This window comes from Scyliorhinus torazame, chromosome 8 (genome assembly GCF_047496885.1).
Source record: "Scyliorhinus torazame isolate Kashiwa2021f chromosome 8, sScyTor2.1, whole genome shotgun sequence".
NCBI classification, from domain to species: domain Eukaryota; kingdom Metazoa; phylum Chordata; class Chondrichthyes; order Carcharhiniformes; family Scyliorhinidae; genus Scyliorhinus; species Scyliorhinus torazame.
In genome coordinates this window covers 210,883,198-210,909,323 of record NC_092714.1, presented here as the reverse complement: position 1 = coordinate 210,909,323, position 26,126 = coordinate 210,883,198, and the positions used below count along the sequence as shown (strand labels likewise).

Sequence of the window (26,126 nt, the reverse complement as noted above, 5' to 3'; positions counted from 1 at the left end):
AATTTTAACTGACTTGTCATGTTTCATGGCCATTTTCTGAAGTTCAAACTCTCTCTCTTTATCTTTTTCCCTGATCTGTATCTCCCTTTCTTTTTGTTCTGCTAGGGCTATTCTTTCTTTTCTCCTTTCTTCTCTCTCCTTTTCTCTGTCCTCTCTCTCTCTCTTTCTTTTTCTTTTTCCTCTCTTTCGTATTCAAGCTGCTTTAATTCTTTCTCATGTTCCATTTGTTTAATCTGTATCTGAATTTTTGCCATTTCCAATGAATCAAACTGTATCTCAGGCCACTTTAAATGCTTAACCACCGCCATACTTACCTCATCTTTACGCATTTTGTCAGGTAATGTTAACTGCAACGTTTTTGCCAAATCTAAGTCTGCTTTTAGTCTCTGTCTGTAAGTACTGTGTGTGACCGTCTCCACCCCCAAAAACATCTGAGCCTCTGAAAGAGCCATTGTCCACAACACACTCCCCACTTAAACTAAAATACCACACCTGAAAAGCAACCACAATATGCTCACCCCTCACTGTCTTTAAGTTCACTAAGCCAATCCAATAGATAAGACTTTTATCCCCCTCGAGCCCCCAATTGTTATGGGCCAGGGTTTAGAGAACCCCAAGGTGTATCACGGAGTTCACCTGACCCACAACTTTTACTAGATTGTGGTATGGGGAGCACACAGCCCACTCTACAGGTGTGGTACAGCAGAAATGAAAAGCATATTTAAAAGCAAAACAATGTTTATTCTTTGAACTCAAGTTAACATTTTTAAAACAAAGTGAATATCTTAGCAACCATTAATTCAAAGATAACCTCCAAAGAATACAACACTAAGTAATCCTTTAAGCTGTCCTTTTAACATCCAAAAGACTTAACAACCTTTAAACAGAAGCACATCAGGGTTTACATTCAATGCTGAAAACATTTAAATTTCTGAATTCACCAAATGATCAAGAGATAGTCCTTCATGGCAGAGAGCTCAAAGTGAAACTAAAAAGCAGAACCAGAGCTCAGCTCCACCCACACTCTGACATCACTGCAGTAACATGAGCAGCCAAACATTTTTTAAAGCGACATTCTCATGACAAGTGAACTGAAAAGTAATTTCATCCTGCAATGTTTCCAACCACAATCTTGAAGGACTAAAATATTACTATTTAGAGATATCAATGCATGTATGGTTTTCGAATCATTTTTTGTGTAATTGTGTGCACGAATGAAGGTGGGTAATTGTTGTGTACATTGTTGGGTGTCGTCAGATAAATGTTTATCCTTTAGTTTGATTTGAAGTGACCAGAAAGCCTGCTTTATGTGTCTCTTTTTAAAATTTGCTGCATTCAAAAGGGTTAAAACACACCTCAATATCAAAATATACCTTGTTGAAAAAGCCAAACATCATACCACATCTCTCCTTAATCAAGAGCTGGAACAGTGCAGCAGGCCAAGGTCATAGATGTCAGTTACTAGTTCTCTATCAAATAAGGCGGCTCTTTGCAAAGGGTAAGTTGTTATTCCCGTCTTCATCAGCAGTGTCGACTGGAAACCCTGCCAACAGGCAAACGGTTTCATGATTCCTTTTTTTTTACTTTTCAGAGTTACAAAGCCAGAGGTCAGAGTGTGGACCGAGGAAACCACGAATCCAGCTCCTTGCCTGCTCCAAAAACCAATTCAAATTGAATTCAATTCATGGTCCCCAAAAGAGAGACATGCCAGATCCATGCATTACACCTGACCTGACCTCATCTTAGCCAAAAAGCAATGATTCCTTTATAATGAAAAGTTGAGGAATATTCATCAACAATTTCAAATCAAGTGGGGGGAAAAACAGTAGAGCTAGCATCTATGAATACTGGTCCGAACTGTTTCTTCCCCCTCTTGGATGTGAGGACAATTCCTAAAGTAGAGATTAAAGAACTTGAATATACCATTAGGAAAGTGATGCCTTTCTTTTAGCAGGTTAACTCGGTTGTGTTGGTTACTATCTCTGACCCACCTCAGCCTTGTCCTTTTAGAAGGTCGCACCACTGCTATTTGATGTTACTTCTTTTTTTTGGATTTTATGACCTGCACGCTTATTTACGCGTGCAGGATTGGGCCAGCATCCGCCACTGATATTGGCGTGATGCTGGGTGTAAATTAACTAAGCAAAAGAACAAAAAGTAACTGATGGAAAAAGCAAATGTGGGGAGTGCCCCAAAACAGCGGGTGGAGCACAGCCCAAAAAGGAGCAAAGACTTATCAAATATCCGTCAAATTAAAGTGCGAAAATCGGGGACAATAACCTCAACCTTGTGAGCTTAACTTATTGTGCGTTTGTGCAGTTAACTTGTTGGATCTGGAACAGGTTCTGAATGTAGGAGCGAGCCTTACCCATTGCAAGACGCCAAGTGTCTCCACCCCCCGCACCTTTCAGAAACATCAATCAGCAGCTGCAAGGCCCCTGGGCTCGGAAATGGTGGGGGGTGGGGGGGAAGAACTACACCCCCCTGCAGGCATTGCGAAACTCATGATGAAATGTAACCGCAGAGAAACTAAACTCCCCCCCCCCCCAAAAAAAAAAACCATCCATTTTAATTTCAGCGAAGGGAATTCTGGCTTTACAGACCTGAACATGTGTTTTTTGGTGGGTGGCTATACCGAAATGCCTCCTAGGGGACCTGTCGGTGACGTCACTTCCCGAGGAGGGAACTACAAGTCCCGACAGACAACATGCACCACCAGTTCCCACCCCTTTCACCTTCTGATTGGTGGAAGTCTGCGTCAGTCATGCCGAGAGGAGGAGGAAGGAGGGGGGTGTATTTCCGGTGTGTAGTTGGAGCCTTCTTGATGTGAGGTAGCTGAGATGAAGTGGTAGGAGCGAAGCGAGACGGGGATTTACAGCGTCAGGGAAAGGCCCACCGGGGGCGGGGTGGGTGGCGACGAAGAAGGCGCAACGGCACTGACAACAGTCATGGAGCAGGAGTTTGCGGAGATCGACAAAAACGGGAGCTGGGCGACGCTGTACCAGGTGAGGGCGGTGCGAAGTGTCCGGGCAGCCCTCCTCCCCTCCCCGGGGGTCGGTTTGCTGGCTGGAAGGAAGTGCAGGCCGGGGTGGGGGTGATAAGAATGCACCTTGGGTCTGTGTACCGGCAGCGCCAGTGTCTGGGGCCGGGTTCTGAGCATCACCAGTCGTCGTGGAAGCCGCTTGCGGATTGTGGCGTGGTTGTCCAATTAATTAGTGCTGTCAACAGCCGCTTCGACAAATTAATGTGCATTAAAACCAAACTGTCGCTGGTCTACCTTGGTGGCATATTGTCCCTCACCGTCCTTTTGAGTTGCGTAAACCAAGCGTCCTGGACGGAGCTATTTGTCTAGTTTCTTTGATTATTTTACACTTTAATGCCGGGCAAACATGGTCATGACTTCACTATCAAACTTCAGTTGTTATTAAATAATACCCGGGTTCTATTCTTTTTCCACCAAAGGTGGTTACTGGTGCATAAAGTAATACTGCGTTTTGAAATCATCAGAGCAACCCTACAACATTAATGGTCGTCTCCCACATGCTCGGTTGACGATACGTTTTCCTGTACATGAGGTTGACTCTTTATTCGTGAGGGTAATGTGGCAAATTCAAAAGGATGACCCGCAAATGTTGATGCTTGTGTAGGGATGTAAAATTTACTTCGTAAGATGTATCTAACGACTTGTTGATTTTTTTTTTTTACTAACTTCTGTAAACATGGGTATCTTTGTTTTTATAAAAAAAAAGTTTGCTCCTAGTAAAATATGCAGGGCCTTAGAGCAGTTCACTTCCCTGTAGCAAATGGACCTTTCCTAGAATCATAGAATTTACAGTGCAGTAGGAGGCCATTTGGCTCACCAAATCCAATATATGAAACTTTTCATTGTGGAACCAGCTCATTTGGCTGTGGAGACTGAAGTGGGTCTGATAAGCTTTTGAGGGATAATTTTGGGAAATGTGTTTAGGAACGATTTGAGGTTTGGAATTTTCACCATAAAAAGTATTAACCGATATGATCAGACTATGAATTTGTTGTAGGGGACAATGTGAGGCAACTTTGAGCGATTTACAACAGTTCTAATTTGTTTAGTGCATTTAATATATCCCACTGCTTTGCAGTTGGGTGAGTGAAAATACCTGACCAGCCAAATGCTGAGGTAAGGGGATGTGGGAAAAAGATGGATTGGAGTGCCAGTGAAGGTTGGTGAAGGAGGACAGAAGTAATAGTTGACCAAGAATGAATATGGCATGTAGTGAGGGCAGTAATTTGAGTTTATTAGGTGCAGCTTGGGAGGTTGTTGAGCTGTGAAAAAGTTTTAGTCTGGCAATGGTAAAACCACAGTATCTAACATACCTGTCCCAGTTTCAACCTCCCCACTTTGCCATCACTCAATTCCACCCCTTACCCAGACTGGATTTTTTTGACTCTTGGACCACTTCTGCTGTTCACTGCAATTCCAGGACTGCATCCATGGAAATTGTCATGTAAAAGTTGTGTCAAACTTCCATTTTTACTTCCAGCTTCTAAATTTGCATTCCTTAGTGCTTGAAGCCTTTACCACAGTAAACAATTTGTCTCGATTTAAGAATATTAATCTACTGCAGGATCTTAAACTTCAAATGAATCATGATTCCTTTGTTACAAAAACCCCCAATTAAATTTTCCCCATAGTTTTGGATTTGGATGTCAGAAGTTATATTTTGTTCACTTTTTGTCAATAATAGTTGTATAATTGTCTAATATCTTCAGGATTAGATGCTGACAGTGCTCAAGGAACAAAGTTGTTGGTGTCTGCCGCAGTGGTTGATGTAACAATCCAGCATCTTGATTTTGTGTGTTTGGTACACCACTTGGCATATTTGTTTTTTTTCTTACTAGAGTCCAGCAGACCATTTAGTAAATCCTCTGTTAATGAAGGCCAGAACTAACTGCTGGGCATCACGGTAGCACAAGTAGATAGTACTGTGGCTTCACAGAGCCAGGGTCCCAGTTCGAATCCCTGCTAGGTCACTGTCTGTGCGGAGTCTGCACGTTCTCCCCATGTCTGCGTGGGTTTCCTCCGGGTGCTCCGATTTCCCCCCACAGTCCAAAAACGTGCAGGTTAGGTGGATTGGCCATGATAAATTGCCCTTAATGGCCAAAAAGTTTAGGAGGGGTTATTAGATTACGGAGATAGGGTGGAAGTGAGGGCTTAAGTCGGTCGGTGCAGACTCGATGGGCCGAATGATCATCTTCTGCACTGTATGTTCTATGTGCTCCAAACTTACTTATCCTGGTTTTGTTCCTTGCTTTGTTATATTACTCTTATCTACATTGGATACTGTTTGCCATTATCTTAAAAGACCCAAAAGTCTCTAAATATGACTTGACTTTTATTAGTGTTGCCACCTATAACTAGCCATTATCAGCTTGTACATTCAAATCTGAATGTGAGGCAATTTGCTCAAAATATTAATGTGCAAGGTTAAGTTTAACTGACAGACATTAGATGTCCTGCTGCTGCAAGATCTGAGCTGTTGTGCTCTGCTTGTCAGATCTAGAGTAACGTACACGCAGTGGCTGTTTAGCACAGGGCTAAATTGCTGGCTTTGAAAGCACACCAAGGCAGGCCAGCAGCACTGTTCAATTCCCGTAACAGCCTCCACGAACGGGTGCCGGAATGTGGCGACTAGGGGCTTTTCACAGTAACTTCATTTGAAGCCTACTTGTGACAATAAGCGATTTTCATTTCATTTCAATGGTGTTTCTAAGCATTCAGTGTGCAATGAATGAGGGCAACTGTCAGCCAGCATTGTCATCATTCAGACTGCAGGTAGAATGCCCTGAATGATATCTGTGATATGACTGGCGTAGGAACGGAAGTCGGCCATCCAGCCCCAAGAGTCCACTCAGCAATTCATTTAGATGATGGATGATCTTTGACTTCAATGCCAATTTCCTGCACTATTCCCATATTGTTAAAATTTCCAGGTGGTAAAGATATCAGTTGATCTCTGCCTTAAGCACACTCAATGACTGAGCCTTCCCAGCCCTCTGGGATAGAGAATTCCAGAGACATAACCCCCTCTGTGAAGTAATGCCTCCTCTGTGGAGCTGATGTCAATAACAATGCTTCGCCAACATGCTTATAGTGTGTACTTGTCTGAACAGAATTTAACGAGTGAGCTTGTCCAGAACTGCATTGACTTAAGTCATGTTCCAACTTATCGTTAAGTGCATTGAAGAGCCACTTTTTGATAAAAGTCTCATTCATAGGTCGGTTATAGCAAGTTACTTGAAACATCTTGGCACTTACAGTCGTGCTAGCTGCAGGCACCTCTTTTGGTGATGTTCAAGTGTGATGCATGTAGCCATTTGATTGAGAAGAAAGTTGGCAACTTGTGCCTCATTTTAATTGCTTACACTATTGTAACTGTATACCGTATCTGTGTCTCTGGTCTTAGCCAGAGGTTTTAATGACCAAAAATTAATGTTTTTAGATCCCCCAAACCACCAAAGCTTGGCTGCTTTCAGATTGTAACCATATAAGCTTGGCTGCTTTCAGATTGTAACCATGTAATTGAAACAAATTTATTTATTCCTGTATTGTAGGTCTGGTTTTTTGATCGCATGTTGTTAATTTATCATAGTTGACCCTAGAATCATTGCATTGATCAGTCTCATTGATTATTTGTATGCTTGGGATAATGGGGTAGTGCGAGAAGTAGCTCATAAATTTTTTTGGGATGTGTAGCAAACCAATTTTGTGATAGTAGTGTATTTAAACAGAGACAAACAGGCTCACTGGTTTGAGTTTATTCTTGTTAATTGCAGTAAATTTAGTCAAGTCAGCATCATTGGAATAATTTCCTGCTAACTACAAAGGTGGTTCCCGAAGTGGAGAATTCCATTTCAAAAAAGATCACTGATGAGCAATGTAATTTTGCCATCTAGCTAAGACATCCAGATCGAGATTCACAAAATATGTTCAGGCATGGATGAAGCACTGGTTCAAACACATTTTAAAATGGAATACGTTTTGTATCATGTTTCTTAACATAGATGTGTTGTACAAATAATGCATGCATTTTAAAATAGTTTCTTGTTTTCCAAAATTAAGATGAAACTAGGAATCTCAGTTTGAACAAGCTTTTTAACTATTCAGTCCATGTAATGCTATTGAAATAGTAAATATCAAAAACTGCAAAAATCATGCAGGAGATGAAAGTCTGTTGTTTGTTTTAGATTGCTGTAAAATCTGGTATATTAATTGAGTTTAGCAAGCTGCCTTGAACCTCTTGTAAATTTTTGATCACATAAAAATGATCCTTTTGCATAAGATGGATATCCAGAAATTTTTTTTACTTTTTCCTTCAAAATGCTACTAATCACATTGCTGAGTCAGCTTTCATCTAATAAATGCAGTAATGTTTGCAAATGACAAGAAAAGTTCACAAGACCAAACCTCCAGGGATATGCCCAGAATTAATAAGTCTAACCAGAGTGCTATAAAGTTTGCTCATGCTTCTGCCTTGTATTCTCTTAATTCAGCTATGTAGTTGAATATTCTATTAGCATCTGGGTGTTTTTAAAAATTCCAAGATGCTTCACAGCAATGTAATTAGCCAAGCTTAAAGGGGACATTAGGGCAGGTGACCATAAGCTTGGCCAAAGTGGTAGATTTTAAGGAACATTTTTTAAAAAGGTGGTCAGGTTTTCAGAGGGAATATCGAGGCCTAGGCAGATGAATGCCCAGCCACCTGTGGTGGGGTGAAGGAAGGTGGGATGCATAAGTTCAGAATTGGAGGAACATGGTTTTCTGAGTGTTCTGAACAGGGAAAAGAATGAAGTTGGAGAGGGATGAGACTATAGAGGGATTTGAACACAAAGATGAGCATTGTACATTTGAAGCATTGCAGAGCCAATGTTGCCACTGAGATTTGGGGTGGAAGGTGCGAAGCCACAGTATTGGACTAGTCTACTCTGAAGGAATTCTATAGATATGTGAAGAGGAAGAGATTGATAAAGACAAATGTAGGCCCTCTACAGACAGAAACAGGGGAATGTATAATAAGGCATAATGAAATTGCTGAGCAATTGAATACATACTTTGGTTCTGTCTTCACAAAAGAGGGCACAAATCAGATACCAGAAATGTTGGAGAATGAAAGGTTTAGTGAGAGGGATGAACTGAGGGAGATCAATATTAGTAGAAAAATGATGCTTGGAAAATTAATGGGATTGAAGGCGGATAAATCCCCAGTACCTGATAATCTGCATCCCAGAGTGCTTTAAGGAGGTGGCTCTGAAAATAGTGGATGCATTGGTGGTCATCTTCTGGGATTCTATAGACTCTGAAACAGTCCCTGCAGATTGGAGGGTAGTTAATATCACTCCAATATTCAAAAAAGGAGGTAGAGCGAAAACAGGAAATTATAGACCAGTAAGACTAACATCGGTAGTGGGGAAAATGCTTGAATCCATTATCAAGGACTTTATTGTGGAACATTTAGAAAGCAGTGGCAAGATCAGTCAGTCAGCATGGATTTGTGAAGGGAAGATCATGCTTGACAAATCTGTTGGAATTCTTTGAAGATGTAACTAGTATAGTTGACAAGGGGGAGCCAGTCGATGTGGTATATTTGGACTTTCAGAAGGCATTTGACAAAGTCCTGCATAAGAGATTATTATGCAAGATTAAAGCACGGGGATTGGGGGAAGTGTATTGAGGTGGATAGAAGCCTGTTGGCGGAGATGAAACCAAGAGTAGGAATTAATTGGTCCTTTTCAAATTGGCAGGCAGTAACTAGTAGGGCCACAGGGACCCCACCTATTCACAATATATATTAATGATTTGGATGAGGGAACAAATGTAACATCTCATAGTTTGCAGATGATACCAAGTTAGGTGGGAGGGTGAACTGTGAGGATGCAGAGATCCTACAGCATGATCTGGACAGGTTGGGCGAGTGGGTAAATCAATGGTAGATGCAGTACAATTTGGATAAGCGTAAGGTTATTCACTTTGGAAACAAAAACAGGAAGATTATTACCTGAATGGTTGTAAATTGAGAGAGGGGAGAGTGCAGCGGGATCTGGGTGTCCTTGTGTACCAGTCGCTGAAAGTAAGCATGCAGGTGCAACAGGCGGTAAAGAAGGCCAATGGTATATCGGCCTTCATTGCGAGAGGTTTTGAGTACAGGAGTAGGGATGTGTTGTTCCAATTATACAGGGCCTTGGTGAGGCCACAGCTCGGATATTTTGTGCAGTTTTGGTCTCCTTTTCTGAGGAAGGATGTTCTTGTTCTCTAGACTGATTCTAGGGATGGCGAGACTGTCATATGAGGGGAGATTGACTAGGTTGGGATTGTTCTCGCTGGAGTTTAGGAGAATAAGGGGGGATCTCAGAGACTTATAAAATTCTAACAGGCCTAGACAGGGTAGATGCAAGGAAGATATTCCCGATGGTGGGTGTGTCCAGAACAGGGGATCACAGTCTGAGGATTCAGGATAAGCCATTTTGGACAGAGATGAGGCGCATTTCTTCACCAAAAGAGTGGTGAGCCTGTGGAATTCATTACCACAGGCGGTAGTTGATGCTAAAACATTGAATATATTCAAGAGGTGGCTAGATATAGCACGTGGGGTGAATGGGATCAAAGGTTATGGGGAGAAAGCAGGATTAGGCTATTGAGTTGGATGATCAGACATGATCGTGATCAATGGCGGAGCAGGCTCAAAGGACCAAAAGGCCTCCTCCGGCTCCTATCTTCTTGTGTCCATATAACAAAAGCCTGGAGGTTGGTTTCAACAACAAATGAACAGGTGGGGAGTGGTGGGAGGTGACTGGAGATGGGCGATATTATGGAGGTGAAAGTAAGCAACCTTGGTAACGGAGAGGATATGGAGTCAGGGACATATTCCTGGGCCAAATGAGGCAGTGAGGTTGTGAACAGTGTGGTTCATCTATTTTACCGTCCCAATTGGAAGCAGTTTTCTGCATTAAGTCATCTGCCATTGTTCTGCTCACTCTTGTAATTTCTGAACCAGCTTCCTCTGGTTAGGACCAAGGGTCGGCAATCTTTTGTTTTTTACCTGAGAAACCTTTTTTTTTTTAAAAAAAAAAAGTTTGCATAAGATAAAAGCTATTGGAAACTGCCAGCTGAAAATTTGGCATTGTGAAGCAAAATATTGAATGTTGCTAAATATCTTTGGTAGAATGCATAATTTGCAGTTGCACTAAAATGAATGTATTGAATTAATGTATTACAATAGTGTCTCAAACCTACCTAAAAACTGGTCACTTTTTAAATGAGTAAAAAACTCTCACCTGGGCAATTCAGTTAGGCACTGCATTGGTGCAATGTAGCGCCTGACTAGTTGTCCTCTTTGCCATTACACACCTGTCTGTTCCTGTGCCGACCTTGAAATCCGGCAAATTCCGTCTGGGTGTTTTGGACTTTGAGACATTGTGCCTGTATTTGAAAATAGTTTGGATTAATAGACCTTGCTCAGAATTATGTTTTTGATTTCTAATAAGTTTCAAGTCAGCTTTGGGGTTGGGGGGGGTAAGAGGAGGGGAGGATAAACTTGTGGGAATTAAGACTTTCTGGCTATTCCCTCGCTTTTTAAAAAAAAAAAGCTTTTAATGGCATATTTTATCAACTCTTATTACAAATAATAATGGTCGTAACTATAAAATCTGTTTCTTGAACCAAAGGCATTATCTACAATGATGGTGTAGTTATACCACCTCAAACAGGTTTGTATAGAGAATGATTTTATTAAAATAATTTGAAACTGCACCATCATCATGACTAACCTTTTATCCCCAGAATAATACTACAATTTTTCCCCTGTTTTTTGGGTTGGACTTTCTTTCATGTTAATATGATCCAACTGAAAGGAGGCACAAATGAGATGCTGAAGAACCGCAGATTGCCAATTCCTGCTCCAGCCTGTCTAATTTGATGATTACTTTGAGGTTGGGTCGCTTTTGTAAATTATTGTAGTAGTCTCCGTGCCAAGCTCGGAAGAACCCCATTTAGAACGTCCCACTGTAATTTCAACGTTTCTCCAATTTGTACTCCTTTGTTTACTACAGTACTTGTAGACGTTCCTAGAGTTTGCCCAGAATCACTAAAGCTTTTTGTTTACTTAATAGCCTTTCACGTGGAACTTTATCAGCAGCCTTTGGAAGTCATGGTATCGCATATTATTTACTGCAGTCCATTTAGGTTGACTTTTTTTTTAAAAAAAAGTTAGTGGAGAAACAGTATCTTTTCCTTCCAAGTTCATGTTGGCTGCTTTTAACTATTATTGCACATTAATCAATTTTATTCCATGATTGATTATTTTTCTGGAATGGAAGGAAATTTAATGGATCAGTAATTATCACCATTTTTGAATGTGCCACCAGTCCTTTTTGGAATCCATCTGTTCAGTGGCCATTGATGCCATCATAGGAATAATGTCCTCCTGAATATATCTCCATGTGATGAGATAAATACTAATCTTCTCATGGGATTTCTTTGTTTTGAGCTAATTTGACCTGTTTAAAACTTCTATCTCATTTATAATGAAGTCATTGATTTTAATATCCCCAACTGGAGAGGACATGTTGCTGACCTTGAGAAAACCCAGAGGAAATATTCCTTAAAAATACTTGCTCTGAGTTTTATTGCTATGCTCACATGAGATGCTGTAACTTTTCCAACTCATGCTTTTCTGATAATCCCTAACGTGATTATGCATTTTCTTCTAACTATCCAACTGACTGCCTTTTACTCTGCAGAATTTATACAGGACATTTTTTTCTGTCAGTTTTGATTTATTTGGAATCACATTTACTTTGCCTGAGCTTAACTGGTTTTGGCAATGTATGCTCAATATTACATATTTAACATTGTTCCACTTCGTTTCTATTGAACTGTTGAATAACACACTTTTGATTTGTTCATCTTTCATATAATCAATTCAAGTCCTTTGAAGTTCTAGATCTTGTTCTAGTCTTGTGTATTTCTGACTCTCACATCATATTGAAGTTCATCACTCTGTAGTTGACCTGGGATGCTGATACTTCCACATCTAGCACATATTCCAGCTAATTAACAAATACCATCTGAGTTCAGAATCACTTGTCATTATTTCCTTGACACGCTTGGTCAAAATCAATCGTGATGTATACCAATTTTGAATGCAAACCATTTCCCCAATTTAAATAAAAGCAGTTGAAGTTTCCCATTAAAGAGAGTTTTCACACTCTCCCTTTAAGGTCTAACTGAACTTGCGCCGAACACATTTGGGTGAAATCTGCTGACACTTCAAGGGATAATCAGGTTTAATTTTTCTAATGCTTTGGAATTCTACATACTGCTGAAACTGTGTGCTGGTGTTGGAGGGAATGAATGTTTTAAGGTGGTTGTTGGGATGTAGTTTCTTTTCTGCTATAGTTCATCTCAGACAATATTTAGTGTACAGATGCCATCCACCTTTTTACTTCTAGACTTTTGAGATATTTTGAGTGCCTTGTATGAAAGATCTTTTGAAGGCTACTGATAAGATGTAACAAATTGACAAATTAAAGAGCAAGGATTTTAGTTATAATTTGTTGGCCACTGGATCCATTTGAGCGTGTGGACAGTCTTTTCCTATATCCAGTAAAATACTTCAACAGAATCAGTATCCACACTTGATAAAACAACACTTGGCACATGGCAACAGATATTACTCCAATCATATTAGCGATCATTACCACAGGTAAAGTGAAGCATGAATGTGAGCTGTGAATGGGGTCACCATGGTCACCTGCTCTGCTGCATCTTCTGCCACTGGAAGTATATTCCAACTGCTAGCCCCATATTGGTGTCTGGGAGTTTACTGTGGCAACTAAAAATCCAGCAGGCAGACCTGTTTAAACAAAAGATCATGGTTCACTTGCAAGGAAGATGAACTCTGGGTTAAACAGTACTCGGTTACCCTTGTATAGCAACTGGGAAAGTTGATCAAGTGACACGAGGTAGCGTGGAATGTTACAGTACTTGTAGACGTTTAATATACTTCCAGTTGTGGCTTGAAATTAATTTTCAAAGTGCAGCTTCAGCAGCTTTTCACAGTATAATTTTTAAAAAATGTATTTTATTCCAAATGTTACAGCACATAAACATTTTGGGAAACAAACTTCCCAACACAGCTTTAAAGTTTGTACAAATCTCTCTTCCCCCCCTCTCCCCGCCCCGTGACGAACAACTCCTCGGGCACGGTCTCAAACATTCCCCACCTTGCTTCAAAAGCCTCCGCTGAACTCCTCAACTTAGTATTTGATCTTTTCCAGCCGAAGAAAGTCATATATGTCCCCCTACCAGGCCGCTACCCCCAGTAGTGTTGCTGACTGCCACTCTAATATGATTCGCCGCCAGACAATCCGAGGAGAACACCACAACATCGGCCTTCCTCCCTTCATCAGTTCCAGCTTCTCCGGTATCCCAAATATCGCCATCAAAGGCTCCGGCTCCACCTCCTCCCCCATTATCCTTGCTACTCCCGGCCTGAGCAGGTCGCATTTACCCTTCGTAGCGCCTCACTCCATACTCCCCAGTTTATCTCCCCACCCAGCTCCCCCTCTCACCTCTCCTTAATGTTCACCTCCCTTCTCTCCCAGCCACCTGAATATGTCGCTGATCCTGCCCTCCCCTTCCTCATCCGGAAGCAACAGTTGTTCCAGCAGAGTGTACCTCGGCAACCTGGGGAACTCTTTCCAAACCTTCCGTGCAAAGTTCCTTACCTGTAGGTACCTAAACTCACTTCCTCTCGGGAACTCCACCCTCTTTTTCAATTCAAATCTACTGGCAAACCCTTCCTCCAAATACAAATCCCTCATCTTAACCAGCCCCATTTCTCTCCACTTCCTATACGTGTTATCTATCCCCCCTCGGCTCAAAACTGTTTTTCACACAATGGCGTTAACATCAACATCCTCTATATCCTAAAGTGCCTCCTCAGCTGATTCCATGGACTGCACTACTGGGCTCCCAGAGTATATGCTCGGCGCCATTGGCAACACTGCCGTTACCATAGCCCTTAAGCTGGACCCCTTACAGTATTCCTCCGCCACCCTAACCCATTCTACCCCCTCTCCTTCCCAGCATTCTCCACATTCGCTGTCCAATAGTAATGAAACCGGTTCGGCAATGCCAACCCTCCCTCTGCCTCTGTAACAGGGTCTCTTAACCCATGGCACCTTCCTTGCCCAAACAAAGTCCAAAATAATTGTGTCCAGTTTCTGAAAGAAGGCCTTCGGTATAAAGATCGGGTGTGTCTGGAATATGAACACGCACCTTGGCAGAATGTTCATCTTCACCACTTGGACCCTCCCTGCCAAAATCAAGTGCAGTGTATCCCACCTCTTGAGCCCTTCCACCAGTTTTGTTAAATTCCATTTTTGAAGCATGGCCCATTCCCTCGCTGTCTGAATCTCCAGGTCTCTAAACCTGCCTCTAGCCACCTTAAATGGCATTCCTCCTAAATTGGCTCGCCGACCCAACTCATTCACTAGAACACTTTGCTTTTTCCTACATTTAACTTGTGACCCGAGAACACCCCAAACTTCCCCAACAGGCCCATGATGCTTTCCAGTGGGTCCAAAACATACAATTGTAGGTCTTCGGCATAGACCGACACCCGATGCTCCCTTCGTCCCCTCATAACTCCTTGCCAATCTGCTGACCCCCTGCCATTGCCAGAGGCTCTATAGCCAGCGCAAACAGTAGTGGTGAGAGTAGGCGCCCCTGCCTTTTTCCCCTTTGTAGTTCGAAGATCTGTGAACCCATGTCATTGGTCCGCACATTCTCCCTCGGTGCCACATATAACAGGCACGCCCCATGTCACAAACTTCGGCCCAAACCTTCCCACGACCTCATTCGGGCACTACCACACCACCCGGTCAAATGCCTTCTCCGCGCCCATGGACACCACTACCTCCGGTACCTGAGTGCTTGACGGGGTGGTAATCACATTTAACAGTCTCCTTGTATTACTAGAAAGCTGCCTGCCCTTCACGAAGCCTGTTTGGTCCTCCGTGACCACACCCGGGACACAACCTTCCATCCTTCCCGCCACCAACTTAGCCAGCACTTTCACGTCTAACAGCGCTATGGACCTACACAAACAACGTTCCAATGGGTACTTCCCCTTTTTTGGTATTAATGTAACTGTTGCCTGCATCATCATCTCCAGCAGCTCCCCTCTCCAATGTCCCATTAAACTCCCCCAAGAGATGTGGTGCCAGGTCCGTCCTGAACTCCTATAAAATACTGCCGGGTATCCATTGGGCCCCGGGGCCTTTCCCGACTTCATACCATTTATCCTGTTTAATATCTCCCTCAGCCCCAGGGGCTCCTCAAGCGCCTGCCTCTTCTCTTCCTCCAGCTGTGGAAACTCCAGTTCATCCAAGAACCATCCCATGTCCCCCTCTTCACCCTGTGTCCGCCCTGTACAGCTCCTTATAATAATCCCTAAACGCCTCATTTATCTTCCCCGGCTACGAGACCACATCCCCTGCTCCAATCCGCATTTTCAATATTTCCCTGGACGCTGCCTGCCTCCGCAGCTGATGTGCTAATATTCGACTTGCCTTCTCTCTGTATTCGTTCTACACCCCTCTTGCCCTACACAGCTGTCCTACTGCCCTCACATTGACCGCCTATCAGATTGCTCCTGTAATTTTTTCCTCCTTGCCAATCCCTCCGTGGTTGGCACCATCAAGTACTCCCTATCTACCTCCACTATCTTCGTTATCTGTTCATATTCCTCCCTCTTCTTATCCGCATGAGCCTTGAACGAGATAATCTCCCCCTCGGACCACTGCTTTTAGCGCTTCCCAAAAAGTGGCCGGCGACACCTCCCCGTTTTGGTTTAATTCTATATAATCTTTAATTACAGCCCGCACTTTGCCACAAAAGCCACTCTGCAAAAACCTTGAATCGAGCTTCCACCCCGGCCTCTGCTCCTGTCCCAACCTAAGCCGAATCTCCAACCAATGGGGCGCCTGGTCCGAGATTACTATCCCCGTGTACTCTGCAACCCACCCCCACACCCCGACCAAAATCTCCCGGCTCACCACAAAATAGTAAATTCTGGAATTCACCCAGTATGCATGCGGGGGGAAAAAAGGAGTACTCCCTTCCCTCTGGGTTCTTGAAGTGCCACGGGTCCACCATACCCATCTTCTCCATAAACCCCACCCAGCTCCTTTGCCATTCGTATCTTACCCATTGACCTGGGGCTCGATCTATCTGCCCTCGGATACAATTAAAATCTCCCATAATCAACTGGTGCATGGCCAAGTCTGGGATTGCTGCCTCATAAAAACTACTTCATCCTAATTCATAGAATCATAGAATTTACAGTGCAGAAGGAGGCCATTGAGCTCATCAGGTCTGCACAGGCCCTTGGAAAGAGCACCCTACTTAAGCCCACATCTCCACCCTATCCCCGTAACTCCGTAACCCCACCTAATCTTTTGGACACTGGGGGGCTATTTAGCATGGCCAATCCACTTAACCTGCACATCGTTGGACTGTGGGAGGAAACTGGAGCACCCGGAGGAAACCCATGAAGACACTGGGAGAAAGTGCAAACTCCACACAGACTGATACCCGAGGACTGAATTGAACCCGGGATCCAGGAGCTGTGAGGCAGCAGTGCTAAACACTGCCACCGTGCTGCCCCGTGTATACACATTCACCAACGTCCCTTTTAATACCCCACTCGCAATCACATATCTCCCACCCAGGTCCGTCACTTCGCGTTCACAAACCCAGTTTATTAAAAAAAAAATTACCCCCTCAAAATTGCCACTCCCTGCAACTGAATCAAACCCCGAGTGCCCCCCCCCCCCCCCCCCCCCACCACCACCATCTCACTTCTGTTCAACAGCATTACTTGTCAGTGTGGCAACTCCTGCCCAAAAGCTTCTCCCACTGACCCCCCGCCCTCTCCTCTGTGAAGAAGGCTCCCTGCTGACCTCTCCCTCCCCCGCCCAAACAAAGACTCATCTCGACCACAGGTCACCCTCCCCAAGAACAAACAAACAGAAAAAAAAAACAGGCAGCAGGAGGGGGATGGGGTCAGCAGTCCCCTTACAAATTTTTCTCCCCTGCCTCCCTTTGTTAATTCAACAGTAAAAAAAAGAAAAAAACCTCCATATCGGAGGAAAAGAAAACCCTCCCAGCTCCAACCCCACTCCGCCCGTTTTGCCAACTACTTCAAAGCGCCAGCGCATCAGTCTCTCAGAATTGTTCAGTTCAGTTCACCCCTAGTTTATGCTCCTTGATAAAGTCATTGGCTGCTTCTGAGGTCTCAAAATCGTATTTCCGGCATAGATACGTCACCCAAAGCTTCGCCGGGTAGAACACTCCAAACCTTGATCTGTCATCAATATAGCACTACCTCGACTTTGTTGTACCTGCGCGCTGTTTTGCCAGCTCGGCTCCAATGTCCTGGTATATTCGGACATTGTTGCACTTCTCCCTGGCCCAATACAGAATCTTTTCTTTCTCCACAACTTATGGTGCCTCACGATCACCGCCCGCGGCGGCTCCCCCGCTTAGGCCTCTGCCTCAGAGACCTGTGCGCTCTGTCCACTTCAGGGGTTTTATCCAACACCCCCTCCGTCACCAGCCCCGACAGCATTCTTGAAACTTACCTCATGGCAATCACACTTTCCACTTCTTCACGCAGGCCCAGTATCCGCGGACTCTGCCTTCTCTATCTATTTTCCTGCTCGTCCACCTTTGCTCTCAACGTCTTACAAAAGTCTCCTAAGGGCTCTGCCTCCAATGTTGTGGTCCGACATCACCCTCTCAGTCTCGGATCTATGACCACTGCGCCTCCAAACATTTCTCCACCCTCTCCATCGAGCCGTTCAGGGGTGCCACAGCTCTTTTGATAGCCTTTGAGCGATCCTCGTGCATCTCCTTCCTCTGCTGGCGGAACTCTTCCTTGATGAAAGCCATCAACTGTTCCATCTGGAGCTTTCCAGCTTGCACTCGCCCTCCCCCTTTGCCATCCTTCCACTGGCTGCTGCACCACAGGCCAGCAGCACGGTTGAATTCCCGTACCAGCCTCCCCGAACAGGCGCCGGAATGTGATGACTAGGTGCTTTTCACAGTAACTTCATTTGAAGCCTACTTGTGGCAATAAGCAATTTTCATTTCATTTCATTTAACTCCTTGGCCAGTTCTTTCACCTTCTGCTGGGTTTGGTAACCAGCAAACATACCACTCCTGGGGGGGGGGGGGGGGGGGGGGGGTCGGGGTCTTCTCCGACCTTCAGCTACACTCTTCTGACTAAATTGCTTAGAATTTCGGGTAAAAGGAGCTCTTTTCTATGTCTTCAAGTTGGAACTGCCCTGTGCGTGACCACTCACACCATAGCCACCACCGGAAGGCCACAATATAATTTTAATGATGGCTTGTATTATGTGGGGTGAGAGAAGAGAGGCAAAAGCCACAGCGTTTGTACATTTCTGGATGCAGTGTGCAATGTTGGGTGTGACACCTTCATGTACTTTCATAAGTTTAGAAATTACTTAACTGTTGGCCCATATCCTCAGCAACGAGCTTATTTTCATGCACTCAGCAGATTTTGATGATTTAACTCCAAATGCTTGGGATTCAGTTATAAAGGCAAGGTGATTTACTTTTTAAAATCTCTGTTTTCCTGCTTAGTTACACCTGCTGCATTTTGGGAACTTCATATAAAGAATTGGGGCATATTTCAATAAATAGAATAACATTTGGGTTTGTGCCTGCTTCAGAGAAGCAGCAACATATGTGGAAATTTTTGGGCAGGTCAGGTTGTGTAACTATTGATGAGCAGAAGTGACTAAGATTTCCGTCTGTCTTGACAGCCTTGATTCAGTAATAGGACATTTGCCTCTTGACTCAGTTGTGGGCTCAAATTCTTCTCCGAGCTCCTGCCCTATCAATTGGACATACTAGATTCCATGGCATTATTCAAAAGAGAACAATGGTACTGTCCTGTTCATTGAGCCAATATTTATTTCTCAACCAGAACGGGTTTAAAAAAAAAACTCAATTAGTTGATACTTAGTGTTTGTAGGACATTGTGTGATACAAGGCTGCTGCATATTTTACAACACTGACGACATGCCAAGAGTGAGTAATTGGCTGTACAGAACTTTAGGATATCCTAAAGTTGCAAAAGGTGTGATTACAATACAACTTTTATCATCTTGCATCATCCTCTTGTACACTCGTTTCATTAAGAAGTAATTGGGTGATCCTTACTGTCGTTTTGGGAATAGCAATTCCGAAGAACAGTATTTTTATAACCTGTGATCATCATTTGGGCGGTTTCAAAAGCACTGTTTGCAAATCCTAAACTCTTCAGAGATGCCTGTAATTTTAAGGCTGAGAAAGTGTTTAATTCAAGTCACAGCACAAATATTATAACTGAAGCTGCGATATTAAATTGAAGTTAATTGAGAATGCTTCTGTTTATTCTTGTGAACAGTTTCATTCCATTAGCACCTGGGGCAGATTGAATGGGTTGAAACAAGTGATCTTCTATTAACCTGTCTAGGGCAGATATAAAATTGCAGTGATGTACGTTTTAATCCTATTAAGATCAACCTGCTTTTCAACCTTTGCCCTGGAACACTTTCACAGTTGGGCTACCTTAAGACAATAACGGTTATTTTATGGTAAGTTCAAATTGGTAGGGGTTTCACCCTTCAGTTGCACTTCACATTTCTGTATTTCATCAACTAACCACAAAGTAGTCTTGGCATGGCTTTGGGTATCTCGATGATTGTCCGACTATCTCAGACTAATTCCAAAGTTCTATGAAAGAGTTTTGAAGAAAGGAGAATGAGAATCCCATTTTGGATGTTTAAATTGCGCATACTGTATCAAAGTACAGATCATAGTACTTTACACTGTGTATTTCAGTTTTTGCAACGGAGCCTAGGATCCATTGTGGAATTATATACTTTTAAGTGGAATTAACTCGGCCAATATGCTTTGGCTTCTAGGCAGTTTCTGTACCTTGGGTGCATAGTTTGTATCTGTAATCTGCAAGGTTGATCAAATGTTAGGAGCTTGAACATGAGCTCGCATGTGAAAAACCAACAGTTCCTACTCCATCTCCCTAGAGGTTGCAATGTATTTAATTGCTTGTTGGCAGAGGATCGGAGACTAGTTGCTACATGAGGAAAAGCACTTTTGTTCTGAGGTCTGAGTAAATTGCTCAATTTGTTCCGAGGCCTGAGTAAACTGATGTATCTGTTGCAGTCGGGTAGTAAACTTAGATGCGTTCTTATTGCAATGACTCAAAGGATCTTTGGGAAAAGAACTGAAGATCGAGAATTTTTTTCCCAATCTTATAGTTTCTATTATACTGATTTGTAAATGGTCTTATTACATGTGGTATTTTCAGAGAATCAGTGTTGTGGTCATATGTCTGTGAATAGTATTGTACATAGTTAGCAATGTGACCTCCAACCAGCTGGTGGCATCAGACCTTGGTGACGTGGGACACTCGAGAGTTGGTAGTAGGACGTACAACGGGACAGTCGCACCTTGAGTACCTCCAAAGGAATTCAAGTGACTTTGTATATCAGTCTGTAGGTTATCTTTCCATGAGTTTGACAATAAATCATCGTTTTAGTTAAACACCTATACGTTCTGTGTGTATCCTTGTCAACGGTGTCACCACAGAACACAGCATGGTACCAGGAGTGCAGAACATTTAAAGGTAACAACAGAAGAGACAAGGCGAAGAAAGAAGAAATTTCTCCACGAACCTGGTGAATTATGGCTATTTGTGACTTAACGCAATAAACAAAAGGTGAAGTCCGAGATGGAAAGTTTAAAGGCACCCCACCAGCTTCAAGTCTCTGGTAACGTAGACGAAAACTGGCACGTTTTAAAACAACAGTTTGGCCTCTGTCTTGGCCTCCAGGCAGAGCCTGACTAGAGGCGCATTGGGTTGCTGCTCACTGTAGCAGGTCCTCAAGCAGTCGAAAACTACAATACCTTCACTTTTGATAGCAAAGAGGCAAGCAGGAGCTACGATGAGGTGATAAATTACTTTCGGCACTGCTCTCTGGGGGGGGGGGGGGGGGAAAGTGAAACATTTTATTAAAAAAAAAACTTTTGTATTCGTATCAAAAAAGCCGATGAATCCTTTGATAGTTTCGCGACAGATTTGAGGTTGAAGGCCCAATCGTCCAATTTTGATCATCTGCAGTCATCGATGATCTGTGACCAAATAGTCTTTGGCACATTGAATGATAGACTCTGTGAGAGATTGTGATGCAGTCAAAAAAGAAACGTGGTGTCAATGCGGGCAACCATTTTGAGCGCACTGTTGTGCCGCCTCACAAGAAATGTAGGCGGCAGACCGGATCCTCCATTTTGTGCCCGGAATGCGGCAATAGACATTTGCCACACCAATGCCCGGCACTTGGAAAGGTTTGTCACGAGTGTGGCAGGATGGATCATTTTGCTATGCGTTCCACCTTATGTCCAGCAGTTGACCGAACAGAATCGATGAGTGTGGTTAAGGATAAGTGCATCAAAGACTGACTGATGTGCGCATGATCTCTGAAAGGGACAAAGCTCGACCAGCCAAAGCAAAATGAGCCATCCTGCCTTTCTCAATCTGCAGCCACAGTGAGGCGAATGAAGGGACCAGAAGAGGACAGATGGACAATCTCGCTAATGGTTAATGGCATGCCAATCAACTGTAAGCTCGACACAGGAGCAAGGGCCAACCTGATCCCATTGTCAGCGGTGGAACGACTAAAAATCAAGCCAACAGTGGTCCCAAGAGCAGTACTCATGAAGGATTACAACAGTCATCAGATCACGACCGTAGGAGCATGCGAGCTGGAAGTCACTGTCCAGGACAGAACACGCAGGATGATATTCTCCATAGTGGAGACAGCGAATTGCTCATTGGGGAATGAATAGCTTTGGCTCGTCAAGTGGGTGTACACGGCAGACAGCAAGGCACCCCACAGATATATCTCCATTGAATCAACCATGAAGAACTATCTGGAGGTGTTTCAAGGATTTGATACTCTGCCTTTTACATATTGTATCCAGCTGAAAGAGAATGCAAAGCCAATTGTGCACGTGCCCAGACATGTGCCTGCTCCGCTGAAGGACCAGCTGAAGGCCGAGCTACACAGAATGACTGCTCTGGGAGTCATCCGGTGCATAGAGGGGCCCACCGACTGGATCAACTCCATGGTGTGTGTTTTTAAAAAAAAAAAAGAGGAATGGTGACCTGAGGATATGTATGGATCCCAAGGATCTCAACCTTGGGTAGCACAGTTGCTTCACCGCTCCGTGTTCCAGGCCCCTCGTTTCCATAGTGCAAACAATTTGTGTGAATGTCCCCGAGAATACAATGCCTAATGACGAAGCTCCAGCGCTACGACTTTTTCCTCGCCTACACGCCAGGCAAGTACCTTGCAGTCGCCGATGCACTCTTTCAAGCCTCGGGCTTCCATGAGGTATGCCTGGTGGATGCCAATATCCAACTTCATGTCATTCTCGTCGCTTCTGGTCTCTGAGAAATCGCACCTCGCACCTCATAAGGCAGAAACAGCTAAGGACATAGTCCTTCAAAAGGTACTCCAATGTCTTGAGGGTTGGTCTAAAGGTTCCTGCTCTGGGTACCACAGTGTACGGTTGAAACTCAGAGATGAATGGTCTTCTGCGGCAGCACAGAATCGTCATCCAGCTTTCTTTGAGGCTGCTCATGCTTCAGAAACTTCATGAAGGGCATTTGGGCATTTAGAAGTGCAGGCGCAAGGCCAGGGAGACAATCGATTGGCCAGGCATCACCCAAGACATTGCAGGTATGGTACACCACTGTGACATCTGTCAGAAATTCCGCTGCAAGCAAACGAAAGAGCCGATGCATGTGGGTGACATCGTTGCAAGTCCATGGCAGAAATTGGGCATGGATTTGTTCAATTTCAATGGAAGAGACAATCGGGTAGTGATTGATTAGTTATCAAACTATCCAGAAGTTGCACAGTTGACGAACCCGACTGCTCGGTGTGTCATACAACATGCCAAAGTGATTTTTGTCTGAAATGGCATACCAGCTATCGGACAACAGACTGTATTTCAAGAATCATGAATGGACTGAATTTTGTGTGGCGCAATGGATAGCACTGGGACTGCGGCGCTGAGGACCCGGGTTCGAATCTCGGCCCTGGGTCACTGTCCGTGTGGTACTCTAAATTTATATTTTAAAAAAATGAATGGACTGAATTTGCCCGTCACTATATCATCTCTATCTCTCTCTATCCCCAGTCAAACACGAAGGCGGAAAAGAGTATACACTTAGTGAAGCAGCTGCCGGGAAGCTATCTATTTGATGCTTCTCAGCTATCGCTTGGCGCCACTCATCAATGGACTAACGCCAGCACAACTGCTCATAAACAGGCAGCTACGAATGACCCTGCCTTCTGAGGTGCCCCCCCCCCCCCCCCTGTAAATTGATGAATAAAGAGGAAATAATTTTTGCAAAACAGGACGCAGAAAGAGATTTATGACGGGTCTACAAGGAAGCTCCAGCCACTGCAGCCAGGGGACACGGTCGGACTCGAGAATGGCAATGGATGGGTAAAACTGGTAAAGGATTTGCAACCGGCAGGTCCATAGTCGTTTATGGTAATTACTGAGGATGGTTCAATCCTGCGATGGAACCGAAGAGCATTACTAAAAGTGCAACGGCCTTTCGTGCTGAATCCAGTGGAAGAGTTGGGGTGCAATCCCAAATCTGAGGAAGACACACCACCCAACAGAGCCAGTGATCAACGACAAATCTGCAACAGTGATTGTGGAACGAGCAGGAACACCAGCAACAGATGAAGGTGGGGCACGTCCACCCAACACTCAGCAGGTGGAGGTCAACCAGATTACGGCGCGCGCCTGACCTACTGAACTTATACCAAATGTTTAAAGCCATTATGCGTTTGTAAATGTCAACACAAATAATGTTTCTGTATATTACAAATAATATTTCTGTATATAAACGTTGGCATCTTAAAGAAAAGGGATGTGGCGATGTCTGAATAGTATTGTACATAGTTAGCAATGTGACCTCCAACCAACTGGGTGACATGGGACACTCGAGAGTTAGTAGTAGGACAGTCGCACTTCGAGTAGCTCCTAAGGAATTCAAGTAACTTTGTACATAAATCTGTTGGTTATCTTTCCACGTGTTTGACAAATCATCGTTTTAGTTAAACGCCTATACGTTCTGTGTGTATTCTAGTCACAACGGTGGCGCCACAGCACACAGCATTTGTTAATTTAAGTGTTACTGTCTCACATTTTAGTTGAAATCGTTTTACATGTGCCATTCTCTAATTTTTTTTTCTTGATATTCTTGAGGCTGTGACTGTTGTAGTCAAAAATGGAAAATCTGTGGCAGAGAAGGATGCATTTGGCCCATTGCAGCTGGGCCAGCCAAAACAGATATTGGTTATATCCTACTTTCAGCTGTAGGTCCGTGGCCCTGTAGTGTATTTCAAGTCCATATTTATATTTTCTTTTTAAATGCAATGAAGGCTTCTGCCTCACACTTATTTCAGGCAATGAGTTTGGGGCATTTCCCCATGGCTTCCCTCAAATTCATTGGCAGAAGGAAGGTTTAATGTCTGGCCATCAACTCCCTCACCACCACCCCTCTGCTGGGCAGGCCCTCTGTTGCCACATGAGAGCTAATACACCGTCTCACTTGGTCCCTGAGTTATCCTGAAACTTGCTGCTATGTGCCAGCCAGTGCGAAAGTGGATGCCTGGAGCCAACAACACATGCTGCTCCATGAAAATTGAGTAATCAGCACTGAGTGCTAAACTTGCAGGTGCCTTCAGGCAAGTTCAAATTATGGTAATCAGCAATTAGGACCAAATTGTACACTGAATCCAGACTTCTAAACAGGCATAACTTGTTAGTGCAGCATCCCTTTAGCTCATTTTCAACTTTTCACCAACTAACCATTTCAAAATTTATCTGCACTTCACTAAATATTTTCTAACCAATATGATGATGTCTGTGCAGAACTGGTGCAGGATTATTTTTTATATAATCACTTATTGTCACAAGTAGGCTTCAATGAAGTTTCTGTGAAAAGCCACTTTAGGAGGATAATGTGCAAAAGGTTCTAATGTATCTTGATCTTCCAGGAACTAATCTATTCAATCATCCACTCCCTCAAATATCAATTCTAGTCACCCTTAAACTCACTATCTGTCTCATGAGGGTGCATCTGGGTTCATTATTTTGCCTAAAGTAAGACTGTACAATGTCGGTCAACTAGTCTCATCCTGAGGTATTTTTATTAGATGTCCCTGTTCGTTATAATCTAAATGCATGTCAAACATTTAGGATTTTTTCAAATAATTATATTGTGCATTATCTAAAATATGGTTACAGTCTGATCTCATGAGTATGCTGACAATGTATCGATTTCATGAATGTGAAGTCTTGCTGCCCAACATGTTTGGACGTGTGAGCAGAATTCTGCTGCAGGCATTTGCCTTCAGTGCGAATGGGAATATCTACTTTCAGAACACTAATGTCTTGGTTTAACCATTTGTCTGATTACTCTTCAAATTTAGGTTTTCACTTCTCAAATCTGGTCTCACACTAATAATTTACCACTTCTGTGTTGACAAATGGTAAACAGCATTGTGTCGCTGTCAGTCGCAGTAAAATAGCAATCCTGGGTAAGAATAGCAGGGGAAGAAACAAAAAGCATGCATTTTCGTTGTTTACCGAGTTTAATCTGCTAGTTAATATAAAATACTCAAATTTGAGTGGTTTTATACACCATTTCTAGCAGCAATTGTATCTGATGTTAATCCCTTTTGTAGATCAAGAAATTGCACTTGGCTTTTTCAAATGCATGAAGTAATTTTTTTGTGAAAATCCATTCTTGATGATTTCGCCTTCTGCATTTAGTACGATAATGATAAAGAAGCAATGGAAAGAGAAAGCGATATGTTAAGTGCTGTTTCTGTTTGTCCATTATTACTGGTTGAGGGTTTTTGTTCAATTGTCTAAAATTAACATTCATCATCTAGAATCATGA

General features: G+C 43.3%; 1 protein-coding gene and 1 long non-coding RNA gene across 2 annotated transcripts in view; one reads left to right on the top strand and one right to left on the bottom strand.

Moving 5' to 3' along the window:
- Positions 1-720: 720 nt before the first annotated feature.
- On the bottom strand, positions 721-2,506 carry LOC140428359 (uncharacterized). Its single transcript, XR_011948751.1, has 2 exons — positions 2,369-2,506; positions 721-1,543 (listed from the first exon to the last, which is right to left on the bottom strand). It is a non-coding gene; the product is annotated as an uncharacterized lncRNA (long non-coding RNA).
- Positions 2,507-2,798: 292 nt separating this feature from the next.
- LOC140428358 (tyrosine-protein phosphatase non-receptor type 1-like) overlaps positions 2,799-26,126 on the top strand; it is a 126,350-nt gene continuing 103,022 nt past the window's right edge. Inside the window, exon 1 of the mRNA XM_072514740.1 lies at positions 2,799-3,005. Coding sequence (XP_072370841.1) covers positions 2,949-3,005 — 57 coding nt within the window. The 5' untranslated portion in view covers positions 2,799-2,948. The remainder of the gene's footprint in view (positions 3,006-26,126) is intronic.